The sequence below is a fragment of the Doryrhamphus excisus genome, chromosome 16 (genome assembly GCF_030265055.1).
Source record: "Doryrhamphus excisus isolate RoL2022-K1 chromosome 16, RoL_Dexc_1.0, whole genome shotgun sequence".
NCBI classification, from domain to species: domain Eukaryota; kingdom Metazoa; phylum Chordata; class Actinopteri; order Syngnathiformes; family Syngnathidae; genus Doryrhamphus; species Doryrhamphus excisus.
Genome location: NC_080481.1, coordinates 3,737,932 through 3,756,731, shown reverse-complemented (window position 1 = coordinate 3,756,731; position 18,800 = coordinate 3,737,932). Strand labels below are relative to the sequence as shown.

At 44.4% G+C, this 18,800-nt stretch overlaps 3 protein-coding genes across 11 annotated transcripts; 1 reads left to right on the top strand and 2 right to left on the bottom strand.

The window, feature by feature from the left end:
• Nucleotides 1-203: 203 nt before the first annotated feature.
• Nucleotides 204-2,852, bottom strand: LOC131104677 (claudin-34-like). Its single transcript, XM_058052124.1, is given in 3 exon segments — nucleotides 204-209; nucleotides 302-678; nucleotides 681-2,852. Coding segments are annotated over 3 exon segments (552 nt in total). The 5' UTR covers nucleotides 850-2,852.
• A 148-nt stretch (nucleotides 2,853-3,000) lies between these two features.
• LOC131104452 (protein Shroom2-like) lies at nucleotides 3,001-13,020 on the bottom strand. 8 transcript variants are annotated; one of them, XM_058051643.1, is made up of 12 exons: nucleotides 12,765-12,914; nucleotides 12,010-12,124; nucleotides 10,514-10,615; nucleotides 10,343-10,360; nucleotides 8,541-8,660; nucleotides 6,452-8,456; nucleotides 6,286-6,335; nucleotides 4,650-5,102; nucleotides 4,083-4,535; nucleotides 3,824-3,992; nucleotides 3,479-3,751; nucleotides 3,001-3,407 (listed from the first exon to the last, which is right to left on the bottom strand). In XM_058051643.1, the coding sequence occupies exons 3-12, from the start codon at nucleotides 10,606-10,608 to the stop codon at nucleotides 3,135-3,137; spliced, it is 3,909 nt and encodes a 1,302-aa protein (XP_057907626.1). In that variant the 5' UTR covers nucleotides 10,609-10,615; nucleotides 12,010-12,124; nucleotides 12,765-12,914; the 3' UTR covers nucleotides 3,001-3,134. The 8 variants fall into 8 exon arrangements, with proteins under 8 accessions (XP_057907626.1, XP_057907627.1, XP_057907622.1 ...); XM_058051644.1 differs by lacking the exon at nucleotides 12,765-12,914 and adding an exon at nucleotides 12,248-12,748; XM_058051639.1 differs by lacking the exon at nucleotides 12,765-12,914 and having other exon boundaries at nucleotides 12,010-12,749.
• A 1,040-nt stretch (nucleotides 13,021-14,060) lies between these two features.
• Nucleotides 14,061-18,364, top strand: LOC131104454 (growth/differentiation factor 8-like). 2 transcript variants are annotated; one of them, XM_058051648.1, is made up of 3 exons: nucleotides 14,061-14,403; nucleotides 15,975-16,339; nucleotides 16,676-18,364. In XM_058051648.1, the coding sequence occupies exons 1-3, from the start codon at nucleotides 14,076-14,078 to the stop codon at nucleotides 17,054-17,056; spliced, it is 1,074 nt and encodes a 357-aa protein (XP_057907631.1). In that variant the 5' UTR covers nucleotides 14,061-14,075; the 3' UTR covers nucleotides 17,057-18,364. The 2 variants fall into 2 exon arrangements, with proteins under 2 accessions (XP_057907631.1, XP_057907630.1); XM_058051647.1 differs by having other exon boundaries at nucleotides 15,972-16,339.
• The last annotated feature ends 436 nt before the right edge of the window (nucleotides 18,365-18,800 follow it).

The window sequence follows — 18,800 nt, the reverse complement described above, 5'->3', positions numbered from 1 at the left end:
CATATCAATATATTGACTAATACATTTCCTGGTTCACTTACAAATGGGCAGCACAGTAGCCTCAAAGTTTAGCATGTTGGCCTCACAGTCAAGAGATCAAAGGCTTGATTCTTTGTTTTGGTGTCTTTATATGGAGTTTACATGTTCTCGGGGTGTGAGTTTTGTCCGGGTACTCCTGGTAGAAGATGCATGGATGGATGACATCAAAACTGCGGACATCCAAAAGAGTCACGTAACACGAATAACACTAAATGTCCCAACTACCTTCATTAGAATGAAATGCTGGGTTATCTTTTCCGACACAGCCGTCCCGCCGCAACCTTGCTGGCGACTCATATCTACAGAACATAAGCCCAGACACAACCATCACGACTGTGCCCACCAGACCCATGGCGATGCCATGCTGAGAATCAGGGGCCCGGGGCATTTTGAACGCAGGGGGGAACACGATGGTCTGATTGGTCACCACTGAGCTTAGATTCCATGCGAGAGGAACGAGTGACATCCCAGAAGCTGACAAGAACAGCGCTCCCGTGATAAAGAAGCAGCTGGGAATGTTCTTCTCCAATCCAAAGTGGACGTTCCTCAGGGCATAAACCCCACTGCTGTTTCCCACCAAGCCCACCAGCACAGACAGGAGCATGAGCACTTGACCAGCCGCAATCTGTGTGACCACACGCTTACCTGCGTGTGGCTGTTGAAGCAAGCCCTCCACACGCCCACCCAGGCCATGCCTGAGGTGATTGCTTCGTTGTCATACACCAACCAAACCCTCCACTGGACCAGTCCAAGAGCCACGGCAGTTAGAATGCAGCCCAGCCACAAAGCACAAAGCTGGGGATGGGTCATGGCGGGGGGCAAATTCACCAAGAAGTCCACATCAGAACGTCAACAACATGTCCTCCAGTGCTCCGTTGCTTGGACGTCAGGCAGAAAAACACCTTGACATTCCCCTTCCCAACCCTGTAGAATGTCAACGTTTCTTCAGAGTGAAACCTTGAGTGGAAAGGTTCAATACTCCCACTTCCTTATCCTCATCCCACTAACCCAAACCGACTCCTGTCATGACGGCGCTGTAAATGATTGACGTCTCTTACTGTTATTGTGGCTGTCGCTACTCGAACATTCTTTTGGTTTTTGCCCTGATTGCTCTTTTCTACAACCAGGAAATATAAGATAAACAAGAAGATGATCACCTGATCGTTTTATTGCTTTTGCTCCAATGAAATGGAGTGGGGCCGATTCCGTCCACAAGTCCTGACAAAGGAGCACTTTGATATGACAGTAAACTACTGAATAGAAAATAAGAAATAAGGTATTGCTAAGGTAAGAAAACCCTAAATCTTTTCTTATGACACAATGCATATGAATAGTTTATACGGTTTTATACAAGGTAAATATAAAAAGACTGACATGTTTTTATGGGTTTCTTTTTTTGATGCACAAGCTGTGCAGCAACACAAAGTACACATTTATTGGTGTAGGATACTACTACACTGTGATACTAACAAGAGCCCCTTTCAGCTACTTGTGATTATGAAAAACATTGTCGCATTCCCACCAAAATTACATTTCCTCAGAGCCCAAACTTGAAAAAGTACCTGGTCAGTAGGTTGGTCCAGGATGAGGCCAGGAATTTCTGGAGGGTCCAGCTAACAAGTTGCTGAAAAATGTCATGATTGGAACATACTTGCAAACGAGATGCTGCCAGAAGCAAACAAACGACTCTTTTAAGCCTATTTGCAGAGGGAGATATTCAGCTCTGAATTTACCAGTTGATCTACTCTATGTTCCAATGTTTACCTATGGTCTTGAGCTTTGGGTAGTGACCAAAAGGACATCATGGATACAAGTGGCCGAAATTAATCCTCTGTAAGGTGGCTGGGCTCTCTCTTAAGAGATAGATTGAGACCCACTGCTCCTCTGCATTGAGAGGAGTCAGTCAGTTCGGCTGCTTCCAGGGCGCCACCTCGACCAGATGCCTCAGGAGTGCCTCGATATCTGCCGAGAGGAGCTGGACGAAGCAGCCAGATAAAGGGAGGTCTGGGGTTCTCGTCCCGTGACCCGACTGCAGATGGAATGATAATTAAAAAATTGCTGAAACTCAGCAAAAAGCTGACACAGTGGGTCCGACCCAAATGGTACAACTAGTTTGGCGTACTGCAGCAACAAAGGGTGACTCACAAAAAACATTTTCCGGTAGCCATTTTCAAGAAAAGGTGACAAAACAGTACTGCCTACCCAACCGTTTATGACATTTAGGCGTGGCGTAAAGATGAAAGCAGGGGTGGCTAAATATGATATGGCACTTCCGCATCATGTTGAACTAGCGTGAGATATATGAAACATACATACTTTAAGTCTGAAAATTCCAATATGTTGGATGCAGTTCAGGCTGCACGGCGGGCGAGTGGTTAGCGCGGAGACCTCACAGGAGACTCGAGTTCAATCCCACCCTCGGCCATCTCTGTGTGGAGTTAGCATTTTCTGCCCGTGCATGCGTGGGTTTTCTCCGGGTACTCTGGTTTCCTCCCAGATTCCAAAAACATGCTAGGTTAATTGGCGACTCCAAATTGTCCAAAGGTATGAATGTGAGTGTGAATGGTTGTTTGTCTATATGTGCCCTGTGATTGGCTGGCCACCAGCACCCCCGCGACCCTCGTTAGGATAAGCGGTATAAAATGAATCATTCATTCATTCATTCATTTTCCCACCCTAGGCCATCTCTGTGTGGAGTATGCATGTGTGGGTTTTCTCCGGTTTCCTCCCAGATTCCAAAAACATGCTAGGTTAATTGGCGACTCCAAATTGTCCATAGGTATGAATGTGAGTGTGAATGGTTGTTTGTCTATATGTGCCCTGTGATTGGCCGGCCACAAGTCCAGTGTGTACCCCGCCTCTTGCCCGAAGACAGTTGGGATAGGCTCCAGCACCCTTTGCGACCCTTGTGAGGATAAGCAGTAGAATACAAGAAATGGCTGAGAAAACATGACACATCACTGCGGTTTCAATCCATTTCTTCAATTTTCCTGGCTGTCCACAAAAAAACCTTCAAGGGAAACAGTTCAACCAGCAAATACAGTGTATACTGTCCAGATGCCAGTGGAGAGTTTCTTCCTGCGCTCCTGAAGGTATCATAGCCATGGCCTCTGCTCCGCTGGGAGACTGTCCAGCAGGCACTTGAGCTGCTCCTCGCCCAGCTTGATCTTGTCCTCCAGCTTCCGCTGCTCGATGATGAGAGCGGATTTCATCTTCACAAAATGGCGATAGTCATCCAGGCACTCCGCGTCCAAGTGGGCTTCCATGATAGCGGAAACCAGACGCTCCCGCCGATCCAGGTTCTCCTTCAGTTCTTTGGCGTCCTCATGCTGTTGTATTAGCAGCTTGCGTTTCTCAGTCAGCGTGTGCTAATAAGAAAAAATAGATGTTTGGAATTTGAACAGTTTTGCAAAAAAAAACAAACCATCATACTAATTACCTTCTCCTCCGGGGGCGCTTCATCTTCCAGGCTGTTGAGGGCGTTCTCCACCCGGGCGAGACGACCAGACAGTGACAGCAGCAGACTCACAACCTTGTCCAGGTCGCCCACAAACATTCGGAACTTGTCGAGCTGGTTGGGCAAGCAGACACGCTGCACAGTGGTCTCCACCTCAAAGCCCAAAGCATCATTGTCCTCTATGTCCTCCTGGAGGCTTTGGCGCGCTTCTCGAAGCACCTCGAGCTTCTTTGCCAGGCTGGAGATGAGCTCGTGCTGGAGATATTTGAGATAGAAATCCAAAAGATTAGTTTAATAAAAGTCATGAATTGTCATTCAAGAGTCAACCTTTTTACTGGCCAGGTCCACGTCCAGCTCATCTTCAGACTCCTGTTCCAGAAGTTGTTCCTTCATGTCCTTCATCTTGATGAGGAGCTCAGCCTTTGGAGCTGACGTGTTGTAGTAGGAAGAGCTGGGAACCAGGGAACCTGTTGTTGAGACATCGTCCTCCTCCCTCCTAACAAATGCAGACACAAATGATGGTCAAGACCAAGACCACCAGGAGGCAATCCAGGTAACTCAGCAAAAATGCTGACGAGATCCTCACCTGCTTGTGATAGGTAGCCTGGAGCCGTTGGAGGTTTTTCTGCGCTGCTGGCCCCCCTCAAGAATCTGCTCCTCTGGGGGAAATATTCCCTCCATCAGATCCATGGTGGTCTTCCTTCCACTGTGATCTAAAATGTCCACCAGAGATTTGTCTTTGCCCATAATGTCCCGCACCAGCTGCTCTCTCTTGGCCTCTTCCCCCATTGGACCTAACTCAAGACTGTTCCCTTTGACTGGACCAAGTCCGGGGTCCATCGTGGGCTGGTGACTGCAGACAAATAGTGAGGAGGGTGACGCCTCGCCATGCAGGGAGATGTTGATGCCAGGACACCACCACATATCTGACGGGGAAACGACTCTCTCTACGTCTGAACACTCAGTGCTAGTTTCATTTTGGACGATCGTCCCTGAAGCATACATCACAGCTTCACAGAGCTTGAGGTCATTTTCAGATCTGCAAAAAGATTCACTGTTGTTCAGTATTTTGATATTCCTAGCACAGCAAACCGACCTAAGAAGCAGACAAAGAGATGACGTCGACTCCAAGCCCTTCAGATAAGCTGCTTACCTTTGAGTTGAGTCCTCCTGCACAGAAAGTGACGGTGAAGGAGAGCACGCTTGATTTAGTGCAAGACAAGACAAAGAGGTGATAGATGCAGACTGCTCCTTTAGTTCCTCGGCTTCTTCGTTATTCCTGTCAGGTCCAGGCATCCTGCACAAGTGAGGTGATTCAGCAGGGTTGGGCCTCTCAGTAGAGGCGTACTGCTGGGTCTCCAAGCCCAATGGCAGCCGCAGCATCGCTGGTTCCTCAAGGGCCTCTGAGAGGAAATCCTGAGATGAGGAAGTTGTTTCAGGATCTGAATGGGGACGGGATGGTGGCACGCCATTGGCTTGTGGGTTTGGGGCTGAGTGAAGGACAGGGCTCAGGTTATGAGGGCCAGAGGAGACCATGACATCGGCAGGGCGGACAGTATCTTGGCCAGTCTGGTTCTCAGTGGTGCCTGGAAATGGAGGTTCTTTCCTAGCAGGCAAATAAACAACATTGATTTGAATCAAAGCACAAACACTCATTTGGTTTCAGAGGGTGAGGGGGAAAGACGAGCCAACAGTGCTTTCGAGTGGCCGAATGAGACAAAGACACGCATCATCCCTGTGAAAGACCAACACAGGCCTGATTTAGTTCCCTCTGAGTGATCATGGAGGTTACAGTCAGCTTTCTTGAAGTGGACATAACATTTGTCTAGACAGACACGTTTGTTGTACACATAGCTAGTAAATTGTAACTTCCTGAGGCCTTGTCTGGTTTTGCGATTTGGAATATTACATGTTATATTGCAAGAAGGGTTCATTGCACATGCAAGATATTTTTACACACACACAAAAAAAAAATCACAATTTGGGATTTTAGGTTTCAGGGTGATTGTGTATTAACACACTATGTAAATTGAAAAAATAAAAATAACGGTACAGGGACAAAGTCACACACATGTCACAACATACCTACTACCAGATAACCGTTTTTAAAGGTAAGCTATAAAGGTAAAGACAAAAAGCCGTAAAAATGTTAAAAACTACTATAGACTCCGAAGGGGTAAACACTACCAACATTAAGACATGACACAGAAAACAACTGGAAATGGCCCAAATGTCATCAGGGACATATTATGCACATTTTCCAGCTTTTTGTATTGAGTTGTGAACTCCCATAGAGCAGCTACACACAATAACCAGCACAGAAAGCTTTCTGGTTCTTCCGGAATCTGCACCTATTCAGCTATGTATATCTCCATCTGCTCCCGTGAACACATTACCCCGGTCCTTAAACACCTCCACTGGCTTCCCATCCCCCAACGTATCCATTTCAAAGTCCTTCTCATCTCCTACAAAGCTCTCCACAATCTGACCCCTCCATACCTCACAGACCTCCTTCATCCACACAATCCCCCGCGTCCCCTTCGCTCCTCAGACTCCAACCTCCTGGCACTCCCCTGTAAAACCAAGCTCCGAACAGAGCCTTCTCCCTCGCTGCCCCCACACTCTAAACTCTTTGCCCCATTCACTCCATGCTTGCCCCGACCTTCAAAAAACAACTCAAAACCCACCTGTTTAAATCGGTTTTTAATGATTGACTGCTACGCCTCGCCAACAAACGCTTGGTTGACATCATTAAACGGGACTGACGGTTTGTTACTAGAGAGCCTTACCTGTCGCTGCTCTGCTTGTCTTGTGGATTTCTCAACAGGGATGGACTATTCTAAAAAATAAGGAATGTTTTTGTGTTAAATAGAAATAGAAAATTCTAAAGCATAAATTTTGTCTATTCAAAAATAGAAACTGACACAAGAACCTCCATACAGCACTTTGGCTCACCTGTGCATGGAAGTCTGCAGAGGGAGAAGATCTGGATCTCTCATGGAAGCACATAACCTCCTCCTCAGCTTCGGTGTCTAGGATGTTCTCTGCTGAGTAATACCTGCCTTGGATCTTGGCCTCAGATGTCCTCTTCTGTTTTCTCCATGAGGCTTGGTACTCAGCAAAGGTTCCCAGCCTCTGTTGGTCCTGTTGAACCTCCTCCCATGGGGGGTTCAGGGAGCTGGCTTCGCCACCCAGATGAGTCACCTCCGCTTTTTCTGATAAAGTTCTGTCCTTGCTTTCTGTACCGGACTTTGACACTGACTTAACCGGCTCAGAAACTGCAGGCTTGGCATCAAACAATTCCATTTGGGGAAATGACGCAACCTGATGCTCTCTGTCCATTCCTAGTCTGTCTATCTTGTCCGGTTCTGAGAAAGAATGCGTTCGCTTGGCCAAGGGAAAGCGCTTACGCCCTCTAACACGTCCATTGGTGGTTTTAGAGACTGGCGCCTCTCCTCCAAAGGGCTCTAGATCCCGTCTCTGGAAGGAGGTTGCCTTAAGAACCCTGGCCTGCGCCTCTTTCAGATTATCTTTGTACGTGTTTGAGGAGGAGACGCTACACGATGTAGACGTCTCTCCAGCTTTCCACTCCGCCAGGTTGGCATCATCAACATTGCAAGTCAGCGTCGCGGCACTACGGCTTTTTTGCAGCTCAACTTGCTTCTGCCTCACTTCATTCCGTAGTGTGGTGGCAAAACGGTCACTGCGCCGACCGACTTTCCCGCAACTGGCGGCCATGGAGTCGTAGACATTCTGGGGTGACGCGGTGCTCGTGGGCGGGACTGTTCTACTCTCCTGTGCCAGAGAATGAAGTAACGGGGTCCTGAAGGCGGATATTCTGTGGTCTTCTTGAGGCACCCAGGGATCATGGAGTCTTGAAAGGCTGAAATGCTTTTTATTTTGATGAACTGAGAAAATTGCCTGTCCTTCACTTCTCTTTGTGGCTTCCTGAGGACTGTTGGAGCATTCAGAACTTTGATGGTCAAGGAGGACATTTCTTAGAGGGCCACTGTGTTCCTTATTTTCATTATATGGCACAGGCCTGGTCTTTTTGTTGACCGGGCCTGAGTATCTGTTCTGTTCTCTGTTTTCTATTTTTGTGGGTGCAATGTACGTCTTCATCGGCAGATCCTGAAGACTGCGATAGTAACTTCCAACACTCTGAATATTGGTGGGAGGAGCTAAGAATGTCTGGGTGTAGAAAGGACTCTCGTCACTGTATTGCCTCTGGTGGGCTGGTATGTTGGTGTGATGAGACAGTCTGACATCAGTGCTGGACAAGGAGAAATGTTTCTTTGGGCGTGGTTGATTGTGTTCACCTGCTCTGCTGGGATGGAGTACCTCCTTGTCAGACAGCGGGGTGAAGCTACGTCGAGATTCTGAGGGTTTATCTGAGATGGATTTGTTACTATCGGTCAGCTTTTCACCCATCCTGTCATAAGTCCTTCGATGTCTCTCAGGTCCCTCAGAGTATGGGAATACCTTTGTGGCAGCAAAACTATCACTTTGCAATTGGAGGGGCGGAGACGGAGATTTCTTCTTCTCTGGTACCTGCCACAATGGGCCAGCGCCGGGCCTCAGATCACTCGCCATCCGAGATGAGTTCCGCTCATGTAACCATGACCCCTCGAGGTGAAGAGCCTGCAAGTATTTGGGCCGCTCCGTTGAAACAGACCCTCCACCGGGAAATCCCTTGAAAAAAATGTTTTCAATGCTCGTCCCCGTCCTTGGATCGAGAAACGGAGGACCCGAGACAGCGGAGAAGCAGCTGAATGTGTCTCTTCTGCTTTGTGTTTTACTGAGAGGCTCAGTGATGCTGTTGTATGTAGTTGGAGAAGAACAATCTGCTGGGAAGGGATGAGCAGGACGCTCGAGTTTCTCCATGCCGTTCGCTGAGCTCAGCTGCCCAGTTCGCAGATGCAGGTTATTCTGGTCCACTTGAAAGGATGACTCCTTGGACCTGGTGTGTTGGGTCAGATGACCATGTAAAGTTACAGTGTCATAACCTACCACTATTCTTTAAGATTTACTCTAGTCTACCCACCTTGCCTCCTTTGGCTGCCACACTGGCACCGATGTGGACTCTCTGCCAGGACACTCTGACTCCTCCTCTTTCAGCTTGGAAGAATGCCAGGAATGAGGCCGTGAGCTGGAATCATTCTTTCTGCCAAATAGAAATACAAGAAATGCTTTAAACATTGCAGCACATAAAAGAACCCAAAACTGAAAGGTATCACAATGGGGTGTCCTATTCTCAATTTCGGTTTACTTCTTCGTGTTCACATGGACACAAAATCCCTACGTTACCCACAATACGGTAAATATTTGGAAAAAGTTTGACACATGGAAAAAACTTTTCAGAACCCCAATTCCAAACACATTTTCGATTATTAAAAACATGATTTGGAATCCTGGCACATGCCTGCTTCAACCCAAATTGTACCTTACACAATCCATGGAAATACAGTATTAAAATTATGTTCACTGCTCAAATTGCAAAGGATTGTGGGATTTGTCTCAGTCTGGAATGCCCCCAAATGTAGACGGTTGACACTTCTGGGATGAAGAGGAACCAAATGTAATCCGAGACCAAAGTCCATCGATGGGCATAGGCACCTGAACAGTACTATTTTTATGAGTACTGTATCTGAAAAATATAGAAGCCCGTTTCCACCACTGAAAAAAAAATATCCCAATGGTAAGTCGAAATGATGATAAAAAGTCGAAATTATGAGATAAAAAGTCAAAATAACAAGATAAAAAGTCGCAATTCAAGATAAAAAGGCAAAATTATGAGATAGAAAGTCATACTAGTGAGATAAAAAGTAGAAATAACAAAATAAAAACTCACAATTACAACATAAGTCAAAATTTTGAGATAAGAAAGTCAAAATTATGAGAGAGAAAGTCTAAATTCTGAGATAAAACGTCAAAATTATGAGATAAAAAGTCAAAATTATGAGCTAAAAAGGCAATATTTTTAAGCTAAAAAGTCAAAATTCTGAGATAGAAGTCAAAATAACGAGATAGAAGTCAAAATAACGAGATAAAAAGTGGCAATAACGAGATAAAAAGTGGCAATAACGAGATAAAAAGTGGCAATAACAAGATAAAAAGTGGCAATAACAAGATAAAAAGTGGCAATAACAAGATAGTCAAATTTTTGAGATAAGAAAGTCGAAGTTATGAGATAGAAAGTCATAAAAGTGAGATAAAAAGTTAAAATAATGAGATAGCTTTGTAGAAGAGTAGCAGCAGCTCTTCTCTCCTGTTCAGACATGGATTGTGAGTACATTGAGGAGTACTTTAAGTGTGGCTTTACAAGTGATGAAATACTTCATTTGCTGGTGAATTCACATGGAATTGTACTAAACAAACGCACAGTGGAAAGAATTTTGAGGCACCAAAATAATAAAAGGGATGTGGCTGTTCATAACTGTCTAGCCATTTTGCCAGGTGACGATGATGACTGTGAAAAAGCACCTTTCGACTTTCTATCTCGTAATTTCGACTTTTTATCTCGTAATTTTGATTTACCATTGGGATATTTTTTTTATTCAGCGCCGGAAATGGGCTTCCATAGAAAAAGAAGCCTGTTTCTGACTATTTGATAGAAATAGTCAACAAAATGTGACATAAAGCCAACCATTTTGTTTTTTGGGTTGCAGCCTGGCAGAAAAAAACTTTGCTATGTAAATGGAAATATTGGTAACTTGCCTTGCCTGAAAGAGAACCTTACTCATGTGTCATGTGTGCCTGTCAACGTCGCGAGGCTAATGTCGGTAACAATCTGACCAATATGGAGTCTGTTTCACTTTAAGAGTAATCCTCTTTGGTCTCACATACCCTTTGAAGCGGTTCTTCCTGGGTAGCATGTCGCAAAAGAAAGGCGTTTATCATTCTTGTTTGACACAGGGAATTGTTAAAGATTTACAATCTGAAGAATGAGGCTAAAATAGGAAACGCTAAGTGATCAGAGGACACCTACGTAGCTACAGGCCAGCTACTTAATTGTACCTCATGGAGCTTCGCAAAATCTTGGTGAGAAAGCACCTCGCCACATGAACTTCGCTTTCCGATGGCATTGTGTGTGGCGAGACAACATCAACCATTTTAGCCCTAATCGTGCCGAGCAAGGGAGAGAAAAGGAAAAAGGAGAGGTGATTTGTCATGACGATTTTCTCTGAAACAGATGGAGACATGGGGAAACAGCACCAACACATATAGCAACCCTGTTCACCTTCGTTGGCGTGGAAACACAGACATGAGCCGGTCAGGTGACGCTTACGTATACTTGTATACGTATTGGATGTTCTCTTCGTGCATGCGTGGGTTTTCTCCGGGTACTCCGGTTTCCTCCCACATTCCAAAAACATGCTAGGTTAATTGGCGACTCCAAATTGTCCATAGGTATGAATGTGAGTGTGAATGGTTGTTTGTCTATATGTGCCCTGTGATTGGCTGGCCACCAGTCCAGGGTGTACCCCGCCTCTCGCCAAAAACGAGAGGATAAGTGGTATAGAAAAAGGATGGATGGATGGAACCTACAACAGTTTATTGACACTGTTTTCCTCCATTTCTGTATATTTTTTTTATTTTATACTCTTATCTAACACACAGAACTAGTGCTGTCTTCTCAGAAGTTGAATCTGATTTGTTGGATTTTGCCGACTAAGTCAAATGTTTTTTTTTAAAGAGCGCAGCCTTTCCCATTTTAAATGATATCCAATGATGATCCAATGATGCTGTGCTCTATCGAAGAAGCTGGTGACACAAGTTGCAATTTTCCAAATATTTACACACTATGAAGGATTTTCTTCTTAGCAAAACACAAAATATACACAAAAAAAAAGATATTCTTTGTAAAACTGTATGCTCAACAGGGGCCGTGGGCACCCCCCCATTTAGTTACAGTGGTACAATCTTGATCACATGACATTTTCATATGATTGATAGTTGAGTCAGACTTTGAATCAACTCATCAATTATTCCCCAGATCAGTGGGCAAGGAAGGCCATTTCCGGTTGGGTTTTGGGGACTGGGCTCCTCACTGCAGCTTGTGGGGCTCTGAGGGCGGCAAGGCGTATGGGCGTGGTGAGTGCATTGATGTAATACTACATTTTTGGCCGGACTGAACTACATTATTCTCGTAATCGACTGGCAACATCCCAAAGATTGGACAGTAGTATCTCAAAAGAGGCGGTGACCCCTGACCTGGATAGAACCCCCTTAAATAGGTCCCGTTTATGTTGATAATCTGTGTTGACCAATGCTAAAAGTACATGCTGGATTATGTCTATGATTGAATCTTTCAGAAAGTAACATTTTGATAGAGGAGCTGGTCAATAATGGGGTGGGGTGGAGGGGCGGGGGGTGTAAGACACCCAAGATGCAACCCCGCCGGTGGAGCTCTGAGGTGTATCAACGCTTCATCAGCTTGTGACATTTGACACTGAATGGCCAGTAAGACAAGACTGATTTACCGTCGTAAAGAAGAAAAAAAAACAACTCACCGAACGCATGGACCGACGCCTGAAAAGAAGTTGCACTTCACTGCACCTTCACTCCCGTGTGACACAAGAGCCCGTGCCGTGTACAAACCACACACCTTGTGCTGCCGGCAGATCTCTGGAGGGATTATAAAAGGGGATTTGAGAAGAGGGGAGGAGTTATTGTCCTGCATGGCGTCCTTGCTGTAATCTAGGCTTTTGGAAAGTAGCTCTCATGTCAAGAAGAGCTGCGTTCAATAACCTTTTAACACTAAACAAGTGTGTGCAAAAGTATTTCACAAGCTGTTTTTTTTCCACTTTTGATTCTGTGTCCTTGTGGGCCGGCAGTCTGGAATGTTTGCCTTGTGGAGAGAGCAGACAATGTCACACTGAGCTCCACCAGCAGTGGGAGAAACACAAAGCACGCCACTGCATCATCCCGTGGCCGACGGTTCACCTGTCCAAAATGAGATATTTAAACTTCCGTCACCTGAGCTGTGCTGCCGAGTCAAAAGCCTGCTGACGACAGGCCCGGAACGTGGGGCCTACAAACACGACAACACAAAGCAAACTGCCAGAGTCATCACAGATGGGCTTATCTGGGAAGTAAAGCATGAGTGGAGGACAATAACCACCAAAAACCTGACTATGTGGACCTCTGAGCTGTTATCCACACCAATATATCCTAAATTATTATGTCAACTCACACACTACTTTTTGATTGCAACACAGAATTATATTGGCGCAGGCATGAGACAAAGGCGGGAAAGAGGAAGTACCTGTGAGTAGAATCCCAACATGTCCAGAAAGCGTGAAAGCAGCCAGTCTGTGTGCTTGTAGCGGCCAAAGCCCTTGAGCACAATGAGCTCGGCTGATGTGGCCTCTCACCTAGGCAACATGGACCGTACCATCCTCCAACAGCAGGGGAAGACACTCCCACACACACACACACACACACATACCTGGAAACTCTAAAAGCTCTCACACTCTCCTGTGTAACGTCTGTCATATTGTCATTTTTGCCACAAAGTCCACCTCCTCCCGTCAGCTATATCATCACCATGTGTTCTGTGACCACCGTCCCCCTCCCTCCCATACACCCACACACCCACACACCCACCGACCATCGCTTGACCCATGGCTTTGCAACTCCTAATTGGATTCAACCTCCACCACTCCAAGCACGGACATTAGCAACTACAACAAAGCCAAAGAGAGGAAACAAAAATAAAATGTCACATGACTTCCTTTTGGCGCTTCTTTTTTAATGCTTCTGTACTTTATGGAGTAGTTGGTAATAAGTAACAGTAATCTGGATCATCTCAACAGTCAACCTTACAACACTTACAAAAACTGTTATACATTTTTAGTTGTTAAAGATGTCATGCAATTATATAATAAACCCCCAACATGCTCAGAATAAAAACTATTTTTTTTGGGTGGAATAAAAATTATGGTCTACAAGCAAAATACTTACTCAGAAGTGCATATTGGCTAGAGTTTCCATGATACAGTATTGGGTTAAAATAGGCAATTGATGCAAATTAAAAATTAATACAAAAGTTGTTTCCTTTTATTTGAAACATTTCAAAATGAAAACACTGAACATGTAAACTGAGTTAAATGTATTAAATTACAAAATAAAATAAAAGTAAAGTAATTAACTAAACTTTTACTACATAATTGGTTCCATCCGTATGCTGGATTTATTATTATTATTTACTATAAAGTAGATGCTCTTGTTTGTGGGTGTTTTTGGAATTAAAAGAAAAACTGATTTTTTAAAAAAATCCTAAGTATACCCAGGTTCCCTGGAGTTTGCACATTTGAGAACAAGTGCACTAAAAAGACATGGACTACTGCTGAACCTGAAAAGAACGTAGTAGCCAAGCAAAAAGTCAAGTACAGCCTGTTTAATTTACAACAAAAAACATCAGCGTGCAGCATGTTAAAGAAAACATTGCTACGTCTTTAAATCTGCCTTGGGAATAAAAACGTGGACCCTCCTAGCAGCCAATCATAGAGTCCTGAGCGCAGAGACACACTCACATCCCACGGTGCCGCCGCACGAATCACTTTGTCTCTCCAAGATGCTCCTCTTGCTGGGTCTGGCCAGCGTCCTCTCTGCTGGCTTCTCAAGGGAGCTGAACCGGACCTCCAGGCTGCTGGCGGACGGTACAGAGCAGTGCTCAGCCTGTGAATTCAGGGAGCACAGCAAGCAGATGAGACTCTACAGCATCAAGTCCCAGATCCTCAGCATCCTGCGGCTTGAGCAGGCCCCCAACATCAGCAGGGACATGATCCAGCAGCTGCTCCCCAAAGCACCGCCTCTGACACAGCTCCTGGACCAGTACGACCCGCGGGTGGAGGACGAGGACCACGCCACCACAGAAACCATCATCACCATGGCAACCAAGTGTAACTAACCATTGTTATTCTGCTGAGAGATGTATAAGTCCTGAGCACACGGTGCACCTTGGGGGTATTATAGCATGTAACGACCTGAAAATGCACATTTATGTGTCTTTAAAATGTGTGTTTCATTTTCCCTTCTATCATAGTACAAAACTAAACTTTAATTCTTTCGATTCGCTTTTTCTTTCATCAGAACACCAAATAAATGGCAAGTCATCATTTCATTCAGTTGGAACACCACCTAAACTTCAAGGCATCTTATGATTTGTCCTTGGCATTTGTCCTTCAATCGGAGCACCAACTAAAGGCAGCGCATGTTTTACTTTTCTGCCAATTGGAGCACCAACTAAAAGGCATCGCATGTTTTACTTTTCTGCCAATCGCAGCACCAACTAAAGGGCATTGCATGTTTTACTTTTCTCCCAATTCAAGCACCAACTAAGAGGCATCCCAATGTTTACTTTTCTGCCAATTGAAGCACAAACTAAAGGCGTTGCATGTTTTACTTTTCTGCCAATTGAAGCACCAACTAAAGGCATCACATGTTTTACTTTTCTGCCAATTGAAACACCAACTAAAGACATCGCAAGTTTTACTTTTCTGCCAATTCAAGCACCAACTAAAAGGCATCCCATGTTTTACTTTTCTGCCAATTGAAGCGCCAAATAAAAGGTATCGCATGTTTTACTTTTCTGCCAATTGAAGCACCAACTAAAGGCATTGCATGTTTTACTTTTCTGTCAAATGAAGCACCAACTAAAGACATTGCATGTTTTACTTTTCTGACAATTGAAACACCAATTAAAAGGCATTGCATGTTTTACTTTCCTGACAATATAAGCACCAACTAAAAGGCATTGCATGTTTTACTTTTCTGCCAATTCAAGCACAAACTAAAAGGCATCGCATGTTTTACTTTTCTGCCAATTGAAGCACCAACTAAAGACATTGCATGTTTTACTTTTCTGCCAATTGAAGTCCCAACTAAAGACATCGCATGTTTTACTTTTTTGTCAATTGAAGCACCAACTAAAGACATTGCAAGTTTTATTTTTCTGACAACTGAAACACCAGTTAAAAGGCATTGCATGTTTTACTTTTATGACAATATAAGCATCAAATAAAAGGCATCACATGTTTTACTTTTCTGCCAATTCAAGCACCAACTAAACTGCAAAGCGTTTTAACACCAACTATATGTTATGTTTCATATGTTTACCTTCCATCGGAGCACCAACTAAACTACATGGCGTCTTATTTTTCACTTTCAATCGGACCACCAACTATGTGACAAGTCATGTGATGTTTTACTTTTCGAGGCTTCAAGACTACAGACGTCTTAGTTGACAGTTTTTCTTCAATCAGGGCACCAACAAAACTGCAAGTCATTTTATGATTGACTTTTTCTTTATTCGGAGCACCAACTAAACTACAAGGCATTGTATATGATTATTCTAGGTACCAAAAACAGCCAAAATAGCTGTGTCGACTGAAAGCTTCATCCTCTAGTGACCCTGAATGCTCAGCATGATGCAAAACTGAACATTTGCTATATGAATGATGTCTTTCAGCAGATTCCATCGCAACAGACAAGCTATCCTATTGCCTGTTCAGCCTCAGTCCAAAGATCCACCCTGAGAACATCCTGAGTGCTCAGCTGTGGGTTCACCTGCGACCCGTCGACATGGTTACCACAGTCTTCCTGCAGATCTCACGCCTCAAACCCGACAAGGAGGGAAACAACACCCGGGTCAGAGTGCGCTCTTTAAAGGTCGATACTGATGCCGGCACCGGATCTTGGCAGAGCATCGACATTAAGTCTCTGCTTCAGGCATGGCTGCGTCAACCAGAGAGCAACTACGGCATTGACATCAATGCTTTTGACCCCCAAGGAGAAGACCTGGCAGTCACATCTGCAGAGCCTGGAGAGGAAGGGCTGGTGAGTGCACCTTATTCATTTATTCCTCGTGGGTCTCGCTGAGGGGTGTCCAAACTTTTTTCACTGGGGGCCCCATACTGAAAAATCATGGGGGAAATGGCGCATTACTGATCATGTTTAAATGATCAGCACTACTGATTCATTTGATCAATCATTACTGATTCAATTTTTTCTGATGTTTTCTTCGGTAATTGTATATTTTCAATATGCCGTGGGACAAAAATAAATTCTCATGGGCACACTTTGGACACCCCTGGTTTATCTAATTTGATTTTTTAGACAATATGACAATCCATATCAGAAATATGTGTGCACAAGTGCGCCATTTCTTTCCAGCAACCATTCATTGAAGTCAAGATACTAGACAGCCCAAAGAGATCCCGACGCGACTCAGGCCTAAACTGCAACGAAGAGTCTGCGGAAACACGCTGCTGTCGTTACCCGCTCACCGTTGACTTTGAGGAGTTCGGTTGGGACTGGATCATCGCTCCAAAGCGTTATCGAGCCAACTACTGCTCGGGAGAGTGCGAGTTCTTACACCTGCAGCAGTACCCGCACGCGCACCTGGTAAATAAGGCCAACCCAAGAGGCACAGCGGGACCCTGCTGCACGCCCACAAAGATGTCGCCCATCAACATGCTCTACTTCAACCGCAAGGAGCAGATCATCTACGGAAAGATCCCTTCCATGGTGGTGGACCACTGCGGCTGCTCCTGATGCACACAACGCGCAACAGTACAGTTTGGTAGCAGCACTCGATGCAACGATTAGATGCAGTTGTGGATTTGTAGAGTTTTAAAAACAACACAGTATCTGTTTTAGTGCATTTAGTTTTGCACAGGTCTGTGAGCCACACTCGGCTGTGACGGACCCCTGCTACTTCCTGTCCCTTCTGTCTGATTTGAGCTTTGGCCAAAAGAAAGCCTGCATGATGTCTAACATGTGCTTTCATTTGAAAAACACTGAACTGAATGCCCTTTCTTTCCCTGCGCATGTTTGCAAACCCCTCACTGGGAATCACATGCTATTAATTTATCAGGACATTTAGAAAGGTTGTGTACGATTTATAGCATAATATAATGTATGTATGTATTGTATACGTCATATGCACATTATAGGAAAACACAATTCCCTGTAATGAAATTATTTTTTTTGCTGTCCACAACATGAGAAATCATGTCAACAATATCTTGATTTCATGCATGATAAGGTCAGCTTGATCCGTCAGATCAAACAGAGAATGATCCGTCATTCTCTGTTCATTTGCTAGCAATAGTTCGGATGACGGGCAAAATTTAAAAAAAAAGTGATGTTCCCCTTTAAAAGCGGATATTTTGGCATTTATTATCAACTCCTATGTTGTTTATCAACTCCTATAAAGCGGCACAAATCGGAAGACCTTCTAAGCACTCAGGAGTGTGACCAACCACAGTGGACTAGGTGTGCCTGGAGGTGGGGTGTTGGTGGAATACATTAAAAGCAGGAAGCATGAAATCCAAGAAATACAACTCAATAGATGCAGATTCTGGAAGAACTAGAAAGTATTCTGTGCTGGTTATTGTGTGTAGCTGCTCTACAGGAGTCCACAACTCAATACAAAGGCCTGAAAAATGAGTATAATAGGTCCCCTTTAAGAGAGTTCAGCTCAAAAATACCTCTGGTGAGTGTATGTACATCTGGGTGCAAAGTATATGCGCAGTGACGATATAATGATGCAGTTGGCTCTGATGCAAAGGCAATCTCTCTTTCAAGCAAGTGGGGGTGTTGGATTTGATGCTGCGTGCAGATGTCCCGGGTGTTGTTGTTGTGCTTCCTGGGGATTTCTGACCCAAACTATTGGGACACAGAGTCCACAAGATGCCCATTACTGTACTGACCTCGAGTTCACATTTCGCACCAAAGAAGTCACTGCACTCAGCTAACTTTATACTCAGCAAGTCACCAAGCAGATGGGAAAGGGAAACCTTATGACCTTCTTTCGTTAAACAGTCTATCCCTTCAACACATTAAAAAATGTAAAATGACTTGTGGTGTTCAGTTTTATTTCATGAATAAATATAGTATATATGGTCTTCAACTCCTTTCTCCTTAAAACTAATCCCTATTCTATTCAATTCCCTAATACTGCATACATTTAGGTTCGCTTTTTGACAAGAGTTTCACTAGAACGTGAAAAGTCGCTGTCAAAGAGTTTAGGTTTCAGTTTCAAATGCTTCTGGGTTCCTTTTGCTTTCCCTGAAAACACATGGTCACTTTGGCTGTTCCAGCCAATGATCATACTCCCTTCGTTATTATTGTTATTCTTTTACTTTGGATGATTTTAAACAAACATTTAGCTTTCTTCTACCACAAAAAATAAACCAAAACCTGATCACTTTTTTGAACTCCAAATTACACAGCAACGAGACGTTTCGGGGTGTAAATGCTCAATTGGGTTGTCTTGTTCGTGTAGGTAAGTGGC

Excerpts from the sequence above, each read along its gene's own strand:
- LOC131104452 (XM_058051639.1), bottom strand. The coding sequence starts at position 12,179 with ATGCAGGACAATAACTCCTCCCCTCTTCTCAAATCCCCTTTTATAATC. Across the intron at positions 10,616-12,009 it reads GGCGTCGGTCCATGCGTTCG|GGCTAAAATGGTTGATGTTG; the intron begins GTGAGTTGTTTT and ends CGGCACGATTAG. Across the intron at positions 5,103-6,285 it reads GACAAGCAGAGCAGCGACAG|GAAAGAACCTCCATTTCCAG; the intron begins GTAAGGCTCTCT and ends TTTGCCTGCTAG.
- LOC131104454 (XM_058051647.1), top strand. The coding sequence starts at position 14,076 with ATGCTCCTCTTGCTGGGTCTGGCCAGCGTCCTCTCTGCTGGCTTCTCA. Across the intron at positions 14,404-15,971 it reads CATCACCATGGCAACCAAGT|CAGATTCCATCGCAACAGAC; the intron begins GTAACTAACCAT and ends GATGTCTTTCAG. Across the intron at positions 16,340-16,675 it reads AGCCTGGAGAGGAAGGGCTG|CAACCATTCATTGAAGTCAA; the intron begins GTGAGTGCACCT and ends ATTTCTTTCCAG.